At 26.6% G+C, this 15,975-nt stretch overlaps 2 protein-coding genes across 12 annotated transcripts in view; one reads left to right on the top strand and one right to left on the bottom strand.

Annotated features, from left to right (window-relative positions):
- LOC132938657 (uncharacterized) overlaps window positions 1–14,191 on the top strand; it is a 35,099-nt gene extending 20,908 nt beyond the window's left edge. The window contains exons 1-10 of one of the 8 annotated variants that reach the window (XM_061005617.1): window positions 2,977–3,063; window positions 5,667–5,790; window positions 11,066–11,298; window positions 11,371–11,485; window positions 12,302–12,428; window positions 12,785–12,971; window positions 13,058–13,202; window positions 13,295–13,408; window positions 13,516–13,611; window positions 13,700–14,190. In XM_061005617.1, coding sequence (XP_060861600.1) covers window positions 5,755–5,790; window positions 11,066–11,298; window positions 11,371–11,485; window positions 12,302–12,428; window positions 12,785–12,971; window positions 13,058–13,202; window positions 13,295–13,408; window positions 13,516–13,611; window positions 13,700–13,834 — 1,188 coding nt within the window. In that variant the 5' untranslated portion in view covers window positions 2,977–3,063; window positions 5,667–5,754 and the 3' untranslated portion in view covers window positions 13,835–14,190. Of the gene's footprint in view, window positions 1–2,976; window positions 3,064–4,597; window positions 4,669–5,388; window positions 5,791–9,546; window positions 9,692–9,715; window positions 10,701–11,065; window positions 11,299–11,370; window positions 11,486–12,301; window positions 12,429–12,784; window positions 12,972–13,057; window positions 13,203–13,294; window positions 13,409–13,515; window positions 13,612–13,699 lie in introns of those variants that run through there. The other 7 variants (XM_061005618.1, XM_061005615.1, XM_061005616.1 and 4 more) reach the window with 7 other exon arrangements.
- LOC132938658 (uncharacterized) lies at window positions 2,990–9,635 on the bottom strand. Of its 4 annotated transcripts, none has more exons than XM_061005624.1 (4): window positions 9,473–9,635; window positions 3,701–3,858; window positions 3,371–3,552; window positions 2,990–3,198 (listed from the first exon to the last, which is right to left on the bottom strand). In XM_061005624.1, exons 2-4 carry the CDS (start codon window positions 3,780–3,782, stop codon window positions 3,022–3,024), a joined length of 441 nt encoding a protein of 146 aa, XP_060861607.1. In that variant the 5' UTR covers window positions 3,783–3,858; window positions 9,473–9,635; the 3' UTR covers window positions 2,990–3,021. The 4 variants fall into 4 exon arrangements, with proteins under 4 accessions (XP_060861607.1, XP_060861606.1, XP_060861608.1 ...); XM_061005623.1 differs by lacking the exon at window positions 9,473–9,635 and adding an exon at window positions 9,149–9,412; XM_061005625.1 differs by lacking the exon at window positions 9,473–9,635 and adding an exon at window positions 7,923–7,989 and having other exon boundaries at window positions 3,701–3,822.
- Window positions 14,192–15,975: the final 1,784 nt, after the last annotated feature.

Here is a 15,975-nt window from a genome sequence, read left to right as displayed (position 1 = left end):
AGTTGAATACTTGTGACAAATTATGTTTATTGAAAACAATATCATAATAATATATAAATATGGTTATTCAAATAAATGCTAAAAATTTAAGCCATCAAAGTATCAGCGAGCACCTATCCTGAATGAGAGATACCAGACTCCACCTATGGGGGAATATCTGAATATTAATATAGTACCTACCAAGCTACTATTATGTGTGCCTAAGTAGTAACTAGTAAGTGTAAAGATACTTAGTGTCCTACTGTTCTATAATATTATAATTAAAATAGGTAGGTAAGGTATGTACCTACAAAGTACACGGTACAAAACCGTGTGTAAAATAAATATAATTTTTTTTTAGGAAGTACTTAGAAATATATTGTATATGTACACACCTACTTATATAAGTATTATAAAGGTACCTACAATCTAATCAATAATATAAAATAATTATAAATAGGAGGTACGTACCTACCTACATTTTTATATTATTTTATTGTAATTACTAATTAGATATTATGTACCTACTTAATACTTATTAAGTACTATTCCTCGTAGTATATGACGAGTACCTAATATTGTAATAATACTAATGAAAATTTAAATAATGAGAAAAGACTAAATAAGTATCTATCAATAAACTATAATATAATATAAATATATACCGGATACCTCTATTAGAAATTAGAAAGAATAGTAATGACATAGTCATTGTCAATGGCATAGTCGTATAAATACAGTAAAAATTCTAGGAATATGGTAGTGTCAGGTTGAAAAGTTAATAATCTCTTATATATTCTATAGAAATATTGATTATTTAGTTTAAGTATATAGCCTACTTCGTATTTTACTTCGTGCGGGCTATTTTACTTTTCGTCATGATATTATTAGGTTAAGATTCTATAGGATATATGATTATATTATACAAAAATATTTCATAAGTCACATAATAAATAAGCTTCCCATTTTTCCTAATGATTTAATGCTTTAAGGGATTCGATACCGCGATTTTCTGTTTTTGTCTAACACACGCGCGACATAGTATTTTAGACGTGTTTTTTGCCAAACATTCCAATTGATCTATTGAAGCGATAAGAATTCTGATAACAGATTTGAATTCGTCGTCAAGTCTACTTGAAATCGACTTTCCCACATTTTTTATATTATCCCCCAATTCCCAGAAAACGTCATATTAAAAAAGAGTATTTAAACATTTTTGTATTTCAATTTTTGGAAAAGCTAAAATCACAAAATCAAAATTATGGAAAAGTTGATTTTAAGTATTTTATACTACTTAGACTTGACGACGAATTCAAATCTGTTTTTTAAAATTACAAAAAATAACTGAAATTTTTTTTTGTTTATATTGTTTTATAAGTAAATTAGAAAATATGCGAGTGAATAAAATTGTTAACATTTACTATTAAGTATTAGGTAATAGGTTATATCATTGGTTATCATAGGTATTGTATCAAATATAATTTTTATAAATATAAAAGGGGTGCATGATAGCTGGCGGTGCTCTATACCTAACTTAAATAACAAGTTCGAACTAGAATTTTATTTACGCGAATTCAGTGAATTCATGTTAATAATATGTATCTGTATGACAGTATAAAAATATTTAGGTTGTTATTTATGATAAAACACGTTTTCGTTATATAATTTAATGCAGTTCAAACGATTTTGAATAAGTACATGGCCTATAATATGTATAAATAACACATAACAGATGTAATTTGTTCATGCATTTTTTTTTATTTATTTAGAAATTATGCTTACTGTATATACCTCGAGGCGCAAGAATACCCATTATGATAACGGTGAATGAAAATACCGAAAAAAAGCAAAAATACTTTTCAAAGCCACCTACTGACGATACTTTCAACTATGAAATATTGTATACATTTATTTGTTATTATTATTTATATATATTAAATTCTGAGTGGAGGGATGAATGTTTTGTTTTCACAATGATATGTCTTTACTTTTTTTTTCATAAGTGGACATCTGTAAACACGTTTTATAGTTGAAAAAATGGTTCAAAACTTTTCAACGTGGTTTTTAATAGAAACTTGGATCTAGTTGGTAGTTCTGAGAGGTGAAAATGTCCAGTAAATTTTAAAGAAATTTCGGAAAATTAAAATAAATTTAGAAAAAACGGATTTTGTTTTATTGTAATAACTCAAAAATGAATAACTGTAGAATATTATATCGAACATTCATATTAATTATTACTTTTTAGACAGAGTATAATTTTCAAAATATTTTGACGAATATTTACTTATTTATGAACGACTTTTTCTATACATTTCTTCGATAAAACAATTTCGCTCGTATAAAAATTGCTAAAATAATTTAAAATATTTAAAATACATAGGTTAAACAAGTTCAAATTTGTCCAAAATCAAAAAAATTGCCCATTATTTTACAGTTGAATATTTAAAAAATGTAATAAAAAGTTTTATAGTTAAGTATTGAACATTTAAACATGGTTCCTCTTCCTCATAAGTAGTTCATTCTAAGACCAAAAAATCTAAAGAAAAAAAATATACCCAAGTATAAATTTTTTTATAGACATTTAAAGTACCTACTTATTTGGACAAACTTAGAAATATAAGATATGAATATAAGAGATAAAGACCTTAGGCAATAAAAAATTAAGAGTGTTATTAACTAGGTATATTATGTATAATTTACCTACTTATAGTTGCCTAATTGGTATTTTTTATTATTTATTAGTAAAACGGTCATAATATGACTTGAATTAAATTGAAAGTTCAATTTCTTATTGGTAATTTCCTAATTTTTTTATTTATAGACATTTTTATACCTTTATATACCGCTATTCCATAATTGTAATAAATATTAACAGTGATTATAAAATATAGTAATACTATTTGATAACCATTTATAATCATTGATATTAATCACAGTCACTTAAGCTGCAAGAATACAATAATTTCCTAAATTATTATTTTTTTTTTTAAGAAAATAAAAATTGTAAATGTCAATTAAAAATACAATTTATTAATATTCAGACTAATTATGATGCTGTCCATCACTTATTGGAGTGACTGAAAGGTAAGTTAGCACTCCTTTTCCAGGTATTGGTTTTATAGCTACATAAGCTCGTCCATCCGGAGACCAGTGCTTCATATACACATTAATTGGTCCCATAGGCGGAAGAGATGTTACTTTTGATGCTACCAATTTTCCCTAAACAAGAAATATTCGAAATTGTACTATGTTATCAAAATCGTATAATTTTAATAATTTAAAAAATCTATTTTTTTAAAAACGATTATATATTTCATTCTCCTACAACTTAATAGCAAAATATTATTATTAAATAGGTATATGCGTGATTTTAAATTATATTTCATCTTACCATAGCTTCAGGGAAAGGCATTAAAGTTGCCGGTGGACTGTTAGAAAATATTCCGTGCAAAACGCCAGCTCTAAGCATTATACGTAAATATTGAGCATAATCATTGCGAATTTTAATATTTTCTAAAGAGTCATCTGACAACATCACCATCTTATGAACCCATTCCGTGCAACGGACTCTGTCTAAAATTTAAAATAATCGTAATATAAATTATAATGATTATTAATAAAAATACTAAATTACTATATAATTTATGAATAGAATAGAAGTAATAGTCCTTGAAGGGCACACGAATAACTGTAATTTTAAAATACATAATTGAGAAATTACCAAATTGATTTTCCAGCTTGAAAGAGTTGTTTGCTATGTCACGTAATGCGTATTTAAACTCTTCGTTATACTTAAGCGACATTATGCAATTAGTATTTGATAATAAAATGAATCTTTGCTAGCTATTTAAAAATATAGGTACTTTGATTAATATGTTTCTGAAAGTAAATAATAGTATGTTGTTATTTATAATGGAAAATTTGTATTAGTTTAGCCAATATATTATTTTGTTATTTTAATTTCAATAAGAAAAGGTCGTTGATAGCCAGACTAATATATTAATAAATAGATAAATACTAAATTTATTACATAAAAGTGTAAAAAACATTTATTTTCCCACTATCTTAGTCGATTTTTGTGTTTGTAAAATAGTTTATTTTATACCAGGTAATAAAATCAAGTGTTCACACTCATTATTTGGATAACATATTTTTCATATAATTTGATGTAATTTCAAAACAACCTTTTCTGAAAAAATAATATTTTTACTATTTTTAATCGTAATAATTTTTTAAGTTTATATTTTTTTGAATAACACTACTTTTTAATTTCATATTCCGTAGTAGAATATCATTCGGAGTATTTCGAACTACAAAAATCAAATTTTGGACAAGTGTCAAATGTCAAGTATAGTTTATTAGTTATAACTTATAACTTATATAAGTCTTTAAAGTTTTGTTGAGTGAAGGGTAGACACAATTTTACGGGGTTCCACTAGCAGCTGTACCACTCTACTCCGCTCATCTAAACTTTAATGATTATAAGTTATAAGTTATAACTAATGAACTACTTGTCCCAAATTCGATCTTTGTGGATCAAAACAATAATTTAAATAATTTAAAATTTTGTTTGGAAATTACCTAAAATTATGTAAAAAAAATATTTACAAAAAACTTGAAACGTTTTGAAATAATGAGTGTTGACACTTATATGGATCACCCTGTATATGTAATCTGCAATACTTAAAGGTATGTGTACAATAATATATTATATAACTACTTACTATAATATTAAGTCTTATAATTCAGTTTCTTAGTTTCTAAATTACAATGCTTTATCAAGTAATAGAATTTATTTACTTTTTTATAGTATGGATTTAAGATTAAAATGGTACTTATATTATATATTGTGAAAATAATATCCTATATTTTAAGTCATATTCAATTATGAATCAATATTGCTTAATATGGTATAAGTAAAAATTTTCACCATTTATTTATTACCTTAGAAACTACTAAAATCAAGTTTAAAGTTTGATTGCAACATAACACCTATATTTTTTTTTAAATTAAACTAAAATTTTATTCATTCTTCAAAAAGATAATGGTCATTATTATATAGTATGATATGTAGTTTATATACATGTGTATGTACCTGCATGTGTGCCTATTGCCTACACATTATATTATATTTAAAATAGAATAAATATTACAATCATCGTGATTACAGGAATGCTTTTCTAGGTCATATAATATAGTACAGGGTTAATGTACCTATATAATGTTAGGTAGTCATAAGCCCTTGAGACATCCTCCCTGTAATAGAAAAATATTGACCTATTTCCATGAAACCCTATTATATAGTATGGTTCCTATGAAAATTATCGGACAACACGTATAAAAATATAATATTTATTGAGAGTACACGTATAGTTTTTTTACGAATGTTAAAAATTAGTGAGTGTTTGGCAAGGTCGTGAGTTGCTATAGCTACAAGCGCAAGTACACTACAAATCAAAATAATTTCAGTATCTACTTTACAAATGTACAATATTGGTTACCTGCTACTTGCGCGTTAACTAAATTCGATTGTTCGTAACAAATGTGTGTTTAACGTCAAGAGATAAGGTTTCTTTTATTAATCCTTATTTTTTTTTTCAAATAACAGTAATAAATAATAATAAAAATAGTAATGATAATAATTTTAGTGTTAATATAAAAGTATTTTCTTAAATTTCAAATTTTAGTTTATCGAGGTAGTATCGAAATGGAGGATGGCGGTTGGAAAAGAGGGGACATCACAAGCGATATGATAAACGAACTGCATAAAAAAATATGGGATGTGCCCCGAGCACTCAAAGAAGCATAATTGTGAGTATTTTAATACCCCTTGTAATTAAAAAAAGTGTAAAGTACCTACAGGCTACAATAATTATAATTTATCTGAAATTATATTATGTTATCTCTATTGAAAATAGTTTAAAATTATCTATACTCAGTTAAATTCTTAGTTTTATTATAATATATTTTATTTTTTATATACAATTACTACTTGGTATAATTTATTAAAATAACACGTTTCAGAATTTTACCAACTATCTATAAAATACATTAAATTATTATAGGTACCATAAGCTAAACATGGTTATCAATTATCACTATCATGTGGTATTAGTTTATTGTTATTATTGAGCCCGATAATTTTAAACGAGTACAGATTTTTATCATTAGGTATATCTGCAACGTGTAGTGTGTACTGTAGTTATAAATTATAATAAGAGTATGAAAAATGTAATTAATAATTAATATATTATACCTAATACATTGTACGTATGTGCTATCCCAGTGTTTCTGTCTTGAGAATAACTTTATGTTTCTAACTAATATTATTTATTTGATATATAACTAGGTAAATGTTTTTTTTGTTGTATAACCACATTTTATTTATTACAGTCGATGCATTTGGATAAAAAAATGTCAACTTTTTCATGCAAACGAAAAACTGTTTGAACGCGGTTAAAATTTTATTAGTAAAATGCATTATTGTACAATGTATACAAATACTTTTATTTTATTCGTATACTATTTTAAATAAACTTTGAAAAAATTATTTAAAAACGAATTCTGAATAAATTATTTTGTATTTTTTTATTCATTTAAATAATATTTTTTTGAACTCGAAAAATAGTTTATATTTGTGCAAACCAAATATTTCTATTAAAAATTGGGCACATTAAAAGTTATAAACAATTTATTGTTATTTGTTATTCTCTTTGAATGAAATATAATTGACCCACGTTAATTTCCGACCATTCCAAAACTAACAAATATTAGCGGGGTAAAAAATATACTCTAATAGAATTCAAATACTTTAATACTTATTTATTTTATTCGAGTATTTATTCCAAATACAAAATAAAAGTATTCTTTAAAAGACTGGCCACCACCTAACAAGACTGAAAAACACATATATTATATTAATCGTTTATTGTTTGCAAATATTGTTTGAAATTCAGATAAGTTTATAGATATCTAAGTGTGAAGTGGCAGGGGATACTTTGCGAAATTTTATTGCATTATACTCCGCACTTGTAGAGAATATATAATTAAAAATACGAACCATTATATTATAACGAATGTTAATTTGCAAATGTGTGGTGGTGAGTTATGAAAAAAAAAATTCTAAAATAACAATTGACTAAGATAATGGATGTACAAACATTAAAATAACTTACATACAGACAGGATTTTTATTAAAATTGTAAATGGTTAATTATTAATTTTTAACTTAGTATTCACAGAATTATGTCGTTTGTGTGATTTATCATAATATAGTTTTATATACAAGATGATTCTTTTATCATCAAACATTAATTTTCTAGGTAAATGTATCCATGTGTTTTTGTCAACAAATTTTACTACATGTGTATACGTTATATTTACGATGGATTTATTTTAAATTAAAATCAATTTTTTCAAGTACACATAAAATGTCAGCAGAGACAGTATTAAAATAATTATACTGTTAATGGAAAAATAAGTTTGAACTGTTTGTAAATATACATCGCATGTTTTTAAAACTACCTATAATATAGGAATTACTTCAATAAATATTTTGCGTTTATAAAAATGTAAATCACTAATAAATAATAATATGTCATCATCATGATTACATTAATTGTATAGACCATGCACCTCGTCCCAATATCTTTAGCCTCATTATAATTCATTGTTTTTGAATAAATGGTAATAATAGTTTTAATTATACGATGCGTCCGTTGCCAAATTTTTTGTTGGTTTTTCATTTTCAATATAATAATAATTGATTAGAATATAATATTCTATATACATTCTATACATTCTATATATATTGATATATACCTATTATATTAATAAATAATGGTCAATGAACTGACAATACGATAGAATTAATGATATAACCTAGGTGCCTACTCTTGTTAGTTGTTTTTAATTTTTATAGTATCGGTGGTCGACTGACTTACTGCAACTATAATATAATATAAAACCAGTCGCAATACAAAACCCCGTCGTAACAGGTAAACAATTGTGGATAACTGATAAGACAGTCTACGTGACTACTGAGTAGTTACTACTCGCATGAAGTGACGACGCGAACTCTAGTTTGGCTGTTTAAATTTATTAATCCGTCATTAACATATGTCATTATCATCCGTCATTATAATATGTATACGTAAAAAAAATGTTTTGAAAATGTGAATATCTTATTATTTTCTAAATACTGTCTGATCATTTAAAAATATTTTTTAGCAATATTTTTTTATTCAAAATGTACAAATTTGAGAATTCTCAAGAATATTAACAGAAACATAATATATTATATTTTATGACATGTATTTAAATGAATGGAGAGAGCTGATACACCATCTCCACTCAGTAATGAAGGCATGGCATGTACATTCTCTAGTACACAACCAAACAACAGTCTGAACTTTACAAAAATAATAGACTGTCACCAAAACAACTTGACAGCTATAAACTAGAAAAGAATTTTTGATTTGTATTACTATGAGAAACTCGGACTTCAATGATTATCCAGAAATTTAATTTTAAGGTTATTCCATATAGTTATAATCAGCTGTTAGTTATAGATAAATAGATTATAAGATTAAGTTAGCTACTTAGCTCTGCTAAAGATAATTTATTATTGCTTTCAAAATTAAACGTGCCCACCCCAGCGTGCCACTCAACTTTTATACGTCAATGTTTTACATGCCCAAATTCTTTATTTTATTACTAAATAAATAAAAACCTATAAACGTCAATAATTAATTTAAAACAAATGTTTGTGGAATTAGTAGTAAAAATATATATTTAGAAGTTTTTGATGCAAAAATAAATATATATTTTATGATGTATAGATGTTCCCTAGCAACCACGCAGAAGTTTACTTAAACACATGCATTTATAACGAAACAGGTCGACGTACTCATCCAGAAAAGGTTTTTTATATACAAACTGTCAAGGGAAAATCAATCAAAAGCACGAAAATTAATAAATAAAAAGGGTATTTTATAATTAAATGATTGGTTGAACGAAGGACACAATATGATTCATATAGATAATATTTTGGAAATAAATACAATTTACATTACGTTTTATACCCTATAATATTATATGTGTATAGAAAATAATTTATCAGATTAACAGCAGAGTCAACACCAATAATAATATTATAGTAGGTACCTACCTATATAATATTATGTTTTTCAATACAAATCTTTTAACCTTTGTTGTACACTTGTACTTGTCTAAATGATCAATAGAAAGTCGAAACTATATGATAATGTCTGACTGTAGTTAGTAATTGCGATAATATGTCATATCATCGTAATTTTCAAACAAGGTTAAAGATTATTACAGCTTAAAAGTATTACAGGTGTATAGGCACGGTTAATTACTTTTAAGTTTTTACATAACCGATGCATGAAAAACATATTTATCGCTGATATAAAAAATTCCTTATCTTAGAAATTATCGTCATGTAGTAAACAAATAGGTAGGTATAACTCACCATTGTGGGACATATAACACTATTCCATTTGTACATATCATAAACGAATAATAATTAATAAACTAAAATAAAGTAATTTATGATACGAATACAATGTATAAAATGCTATACATTTATGCATGGGACAATATTTGACTTTGAGGGCAATTTATTTGTTAACCAAATGAAGGTCTTATTTAAATATCCAAATTCAGCTTTGGAATAATTTTCTCATAAGTAGTAAGTATCTAACTATATTAAGTATAGGTACTAACCAATATTAACAATATTAGTTGTTGTAATAATTATTTGTTTTTTTCATAATATATAATATAATATGCTTATTATTCTTATAAAAGAAAGATAGTAAAATAAATAGGTACTTGAGTACTTCTAATTTCTGAATAACTAATAGAAAAACAAATATTTTATTTTAAAATAGCAACCATAGTTTTTAATTTGCTATTTAGTATTTTAGTTTAAAGGTGCGATGAATAGTTTACATTTTGGAGAGTGCCTTAAACTGTTGTATGATGCCCATCCACCTTGGATCAGTGGTTCGCCGAGGTCGACGGTTCATTGTATTTAATACCTATCTACTACCTACTTTTATTAAACCATGACATTTTTTTAAATGTAAACACTAATTTTTATAGGGCAGAATATTTTCCTGAGAATTTTACGATTAAAAAATCGAGTTTCAAGCGACTAGTTAATTAGTTATAACTTATAAGACGTGTTTAAAGTAAGACTAGCGATGTGTGGAGTAGAGTTCCGAAGGGGTACTCCACAAATGTTGGTCCTACTACTCCTCCCATCTTAACTTTAAATAATATTATAACTTATAACTAATTAACTAGTTTTTCGAAATATGATTGTTATGCATTGGAATTCTCAGGATAAAATGCTGCTATGGAATATTAAATTAAAATGTATGATGTCACTGATAAAAGTAAAAACTTATTTATTTTATGAATTTTGCGGATTTTTAGCTGTGTATATCTATTAATTATTGTATATCTGCCATCGCCATGTTTTCATGTTTACACAACTTGACATTTTTCTTATGGTCATTTAAAATCAATGCTGTGTATAAAGTAAAAATAATGCAAACGAAGAACGCCTTAGATCAATTAAACGTTATTTTTTCTTAATTTTGTTATAATATTATTATATTAACACCATTACGTACCTATATTGCCTATACTTAACGCCGTTCAACTTATCAGTTAGAATTCTGAACATTTAAGTAGGTATTAAAATATATTGTACTAAATCATTAAATGTTTTCTTATGAAAATTTAATTGTTATTCATCAAAATTAAATGTACCTATGTTATATACTTATATATATATATATTTATATGTTTACAATTTACTTACTTTAAAGTTTAAATAAATATAGTTTTAAAAAACCAATAATTTTATAAACAATTTTAATTACTAATAAAAATCACTCCTTAACTCTCTGTATATAAATATATCTGTTTATATTTATCTTTAATGCTTAAAAATATTGACCTACTAGTATACCCATTTGATTTATTGGACGATCAAAATATAAGATGAACGAATTTGTTGGTAATATGGAGTGGTTTTTTATGCATAATATAGGATAACGGAATGGGTTCTAGAGAAACTGGAATTGAAGCATACCAAAAAGTAGAGCGTGACATCTCTAGAGAAGAACAAGCTGCGCCGGCTCCATCTTTAGGTCACGAGATGGCAAAACTGGATCGTTTTATCACAGATATAGAAAATCTTATGAGTCAGCTCAGTCAAGAACGTATAGCGGATGTTGAATTAACATCTAACGACCGATTTTCCCAAAGATATTTCAATTCAAGGTACGCTGACAAAATAAACATGCACATATTATTAACCATAAGTATATTAACGTGTACCTGGTTGATGCTTAGAATTGTAGATGAAAGCGACAATGCAATTAGGACAGTCATGGCAGAATTACGAGTAAATTTGAATCAAATACTTGCGATAGAACACGAAGAATTCATTGCAAATCTTAATCGAAAAGTAAATTGTGTTTTTTTTATTTTTTTTAATAGGTAGGTACATAATAATTATTTATTAAATCTTACTAAAAATTATGTTTTATAGGTACATGATTTTCCTTGATATAATGAATTCTAAACTTCTTACAATAATACTTAATAGTAACTATTATTATTTTAGTAATTGGACAATATCTATAGTTTCTGTTACAAAATTCATTTTTCTCTCCAGTAGTCCAGTATGAACGATAAATCGTTGATATAGATGCTCAATCAGAATTTAGAATACCTTTAAATCTTTTATCTATAAATTGACTAAAAAATAAAAAACAATTACATCAATAAAGAACATTATTCTATTGGTTAGTTATATATTATGACGTATTTCTTACTTATAGATAATTAACCGATAATTTAGAATAATTCCAACAGTTATTTATAAAAAGTCTTAATCACTATCGCGGTAATAATCCTATAAATTTTTTAATATTAATTCGTTAAAATTTGATTTTTTTTCATGATATAGAACTAATTTATTATAGTTAATTGTTTTGAAATAACTAAATAACATAAACTATAATTATAGAGTTAACAAAATAAATAGTATTTTAATTATAACATTGCAAAAATTGCATTAATTATTATGTATATATAACATTTTACTACCGACTAATATGCAGTCTAAAAACTGAAAATATATAAGTATATAACTAAGAATTTGAACACTAAAACTGAATAAAATGATTGAATAATTGAATAATTAAAAACAATTTTTTGCAATGAACTAGTATTACCACTCATATAATAATTAAAACGTAACTATGATAATACATTTCAGTCTTTAAAACTTCACCATTTAAATTGGTTAAGTCAAATGAGAGCTAGAAGTGAAGAAGAAATATCAAAACTTAGTGTAAGAGTACAACATTTACAGAAACTTTATGAAAGCCAAGAACTAATTATAAGTAAGCATACGAATTAGTTTTTATATTTGAATGTTCAGTAGATATAAAGTATAAGTCAGTTGTATATAAATTATAAATAACATTTAGGATACATTATAAAAATGATTAAAATACACTTTCTTCCTCGATCAGAACACAGATTCTATTATTTGATTCTTTACTAAATATATAAATGAAAATTGAATTTTTGGCGAGTTACATGCCAAATTAAAACGTGACATTTAGAAAATAATATATACCTAACGACATCATACAAATTTCCACTATATGCTACGACGTTAAATCATAACTAATTGTATCTGGATTGTTTATAAATTTTAAGTATAGTAATGAGTTATATACATTTTTTTATACAGGAAATTTAGTGGGGAGTAAATCATCAAATACCGGGCAATTGGAACGAGAATTGGACAGGGTTCGCAGTTATCGAGACACGTTAGTTAGTGGTGAATTGTCGTGGAAAGACGCCACGTTATTCGCCCAAGACTCGGCGGATTATAGTCGTACGGCATATAAAAGTTGGCATTCACTGCGGACCGAAGAGTAAATACTTTTCATTAATTCGTTTATCTTTTATTGTTTGATACATCACTGTTTGTTCTAATCGAATTTGCATAATTATGCCACAGGGACGAATCTATAAGATTTCGTCAAGCATTGAAAACTAGGGACTCGATGCACCAAGCTGCTCTATGCGTTCGGATGGCACAGACCATGTTGCCCGGTGTTCAATTTCCGTATTGTACTTCAAGAGAAGTATTTGCTATTTTACAAGTAACTATACCTAAACAGTTTAAATGCGAATGCGCATACACGTCTAATAATGTTAAAAATACTAATTCTGTTTTAACTACTTTAATATCCAGGTGATCGAATACTTGTTTACTGATTTACAAGTTTCTGAAAGGTTTGGTCATGCTCTTGAAGTTTATAAAAGCTTCAACAAAAGAGCGACGGCATTGACTCAGTGGCTAAAACAGGTAAGGGCATTCTAAATCTAATATATTTGTTTCTGTTTTCATCAAGTTTAAATTGTGTCCAAAATATAACCCAATACTCTCTGATTGTTTTTAAATGATACGAGTAGACTACAGATGAAACTATACATAAAGATGTAGAAGAAGTGGACGAACGTATCAATGATTTGGCAAACACACTGAGTCAAGAAAGAACAATGAACAGGGTGAGATAAGAATTTTCGTATACATTTAGTTTACACATTATTATTAGGTACGTGTTATTTTTCTTTTTTCATTAATTATTTTTGTTAGACAGAGTTTCGGGAGACCAATTCAGAACGGTACAACATACTAGGATCTCACCAACACATTGTTACCAAATGGCTGGGCAATACCATAGGACCTAAAAAAGAATATATTGAGCTGCATTCAAGATTTCGTTTATAACTTACTATACATATATATATATATATATATATATAGTGAAAAATGTTTCAAAATTATAAATACTATGTTTTTCCTTGTATTTTTGTGTTATTTAAGCGAAATTCACCCTGTTCCTGTGTATTTTAAAATTAGTTTAAACTTATACAAAACAAAAATAAAAATGTATAATTGTCATTATATAGGTACCATTATAGTGATTACAATTAACGTGCTCGCCTGCCAAACCTGGAAGATCAGTGTCAGTTACTATAGAAACCGAATAATATTTTAAACAATACATAGTAAGTATCTACTGTAAAAATGAAAAATAAATGTGTTTAAATAAAATAAATAGAAACGTTTTCTGGTTTATTATTATTATCTGTCCATAATAACTAATAAATAGTAATAATATGTATAACTGTATAAGCATAAACTAGAATAACTATTAAATAACGAAAGTTCCTAGTTTGTTTTAAAAAAACACATAATATTGTTTTAATATCAATAATGTATTTCATATTAAATATAAAAAGTAGACATTTAAAATATCATTGCATTTACCTATCATTAAATTAAAAGCAAACGACTCTGATTGAAGATATTATATGTATACAACGTCTTATCCCATGCATATCATAATCGTCTTAACACTCTTAACATATTATTATACAAATCAGAAACGTGTTAAAGATTAAAGATATGAAGACTTCATACAAAATTAGGAATAGGTATACACGCGAACATCAGGGGAAGAGGCTTATAATATGATGTCCAATTATAATACTTTTTTCTGTACACTGAACACATATATGCAGACGTGCAGGTTAATTTTTAAGCACGCTAAATTGAACTCTCTGCAAAGCCTGCACGTGTGATTCTATTTTGTGCAATATGCTTGTCAATATTATACATTTATTGAAATCCATTTACGGACGCCGACTATTGAAATTGTCAGTGTTGAAATTGGATTTTACAATTAATATATCTATTATCTATATGTATTCTAAATCACGCCTATAATCACAATAATGGCCATTACCTAAATTGCGTTTGAATAACTATCACAATGTCCATTCCCACAATAGGAACCTGTGAAGTACAGCAGTCATTTACTGTTAAATCCTAGGGGTTTCATCGGTATTCGTACTTTTACAGTAAGTTGTACCATTATTATACCCATAATACACCTATACAATGTAGGCCCTGAACTAACATCAGCGGGACCCGTTATTCCGTTGAAATAAATAAAAATAAACCTACACTCTTAATGGTTATTACGAAAAAAAAGGAACACTGTTTTGCTTACGAGAACAACAGAATTTCAGATGCTAAGCGGAGCGATGAATGCATTGATGTTACAATGTGTTTTTTTTTTTTTCTGTCTGTCATCACCATTTGCTACAGTAAAAATGTTTCAATTTTCTAAAACATCATCTTTTCTGGCCAGAAAGGGAATCCAGTTGAAACATTGGGGGGAAAAATTTCCCAAAAGTTTTCAAAAGCGTCAGGAAAAACAAACAAAAAATTAAAGAAAAACTGAGATTTTTACGCAAAACCGGTTTTAGAAAAACTCGATTTTATTTTTAGTGTGACTCTAATGTGTCTCTCTTTTTTATTCTATAAATGTAAATAAAATTGTATTCGTTGGGTCGAAAAGCTTGAAAATTGAAGTCAAGGTTCCTTATAAGTTGTTATAATAGCAGTTGATAAATATTAAAAATCCGTAGGCACAATTTTTCTATAAGTATTTAAAGTTAAAATGTTGACAAAATTTTTTAAAATCTCGAAAATGATCAATTACTGTAATCGAAAAATCTAGAAAAATATATAAACACTCGGTTATTTTTTACAGACTTTTTAAATTCAAATTTGGCTGAAATTACATAGGTAGGTATTACAACCAGTTGTTTTGTTGTAATTTGCAATATTGTTCGTGGATAAATGAAACTTTTAGAGTACATAATTATATTTCATACACACAATTCAATTTTCAAATGTGATTTTTTTGTGCTCTATACGGCACAGCGATTCGTTTAGCAGACAGACAAATCGCACACGACCGCGTACGTCGCCGACGTTGTGAACGGTCGTATCCTGCACTGTGGACCGCGGGTATTCCTCAAAACCACCCGAATACCACGACTTCCACGGCCCGCTGC

This window comes from Metopolophium dirhodum, chromosome 2 (assembly GCF_019925205.1).
Source record: "Metopolophium dirhodum isolate CAU chromosome 2, ASM1992520v1, whole genome shotgun sequence".
Lineage (NCBI taxonomy): Eukaryota > Metazoa > Arthropoda > Insecta > Hemiptera > Aphididae > Metopolophium > Metopolophium dirhodum.
The sequence above is the reverse complement of the archived record's forward strand: the minus strand, read 5'-3'. Positions and strand labels throughout refer to the sequence as shown.

Bases quoted from the DNA above. Each gene is read 5' to 3' on its own strand.
- LOC132938658 (XM_061005624.1), bottom strand. From the start codon at position 3,782: ATGTCGCTTAAGTATAACGAAGAGTTTAAATACGCATTACGTGACATA. The intron at 3,553-3,700 runs GTAATTTCTCAA...TTTAAATTTTAG, and splicing joins CAAGCTGGAAAATCAATTTG to ACAGAGTCCGTTGCACGGAA. The intron at 3,199-3,370 runs GTAAGATGAAAT...TTTCTTGTTTAG, and splicing joins TGCCTTTCCCTGAAGCTATG to GGAAAATTGGTAGCATCAAA.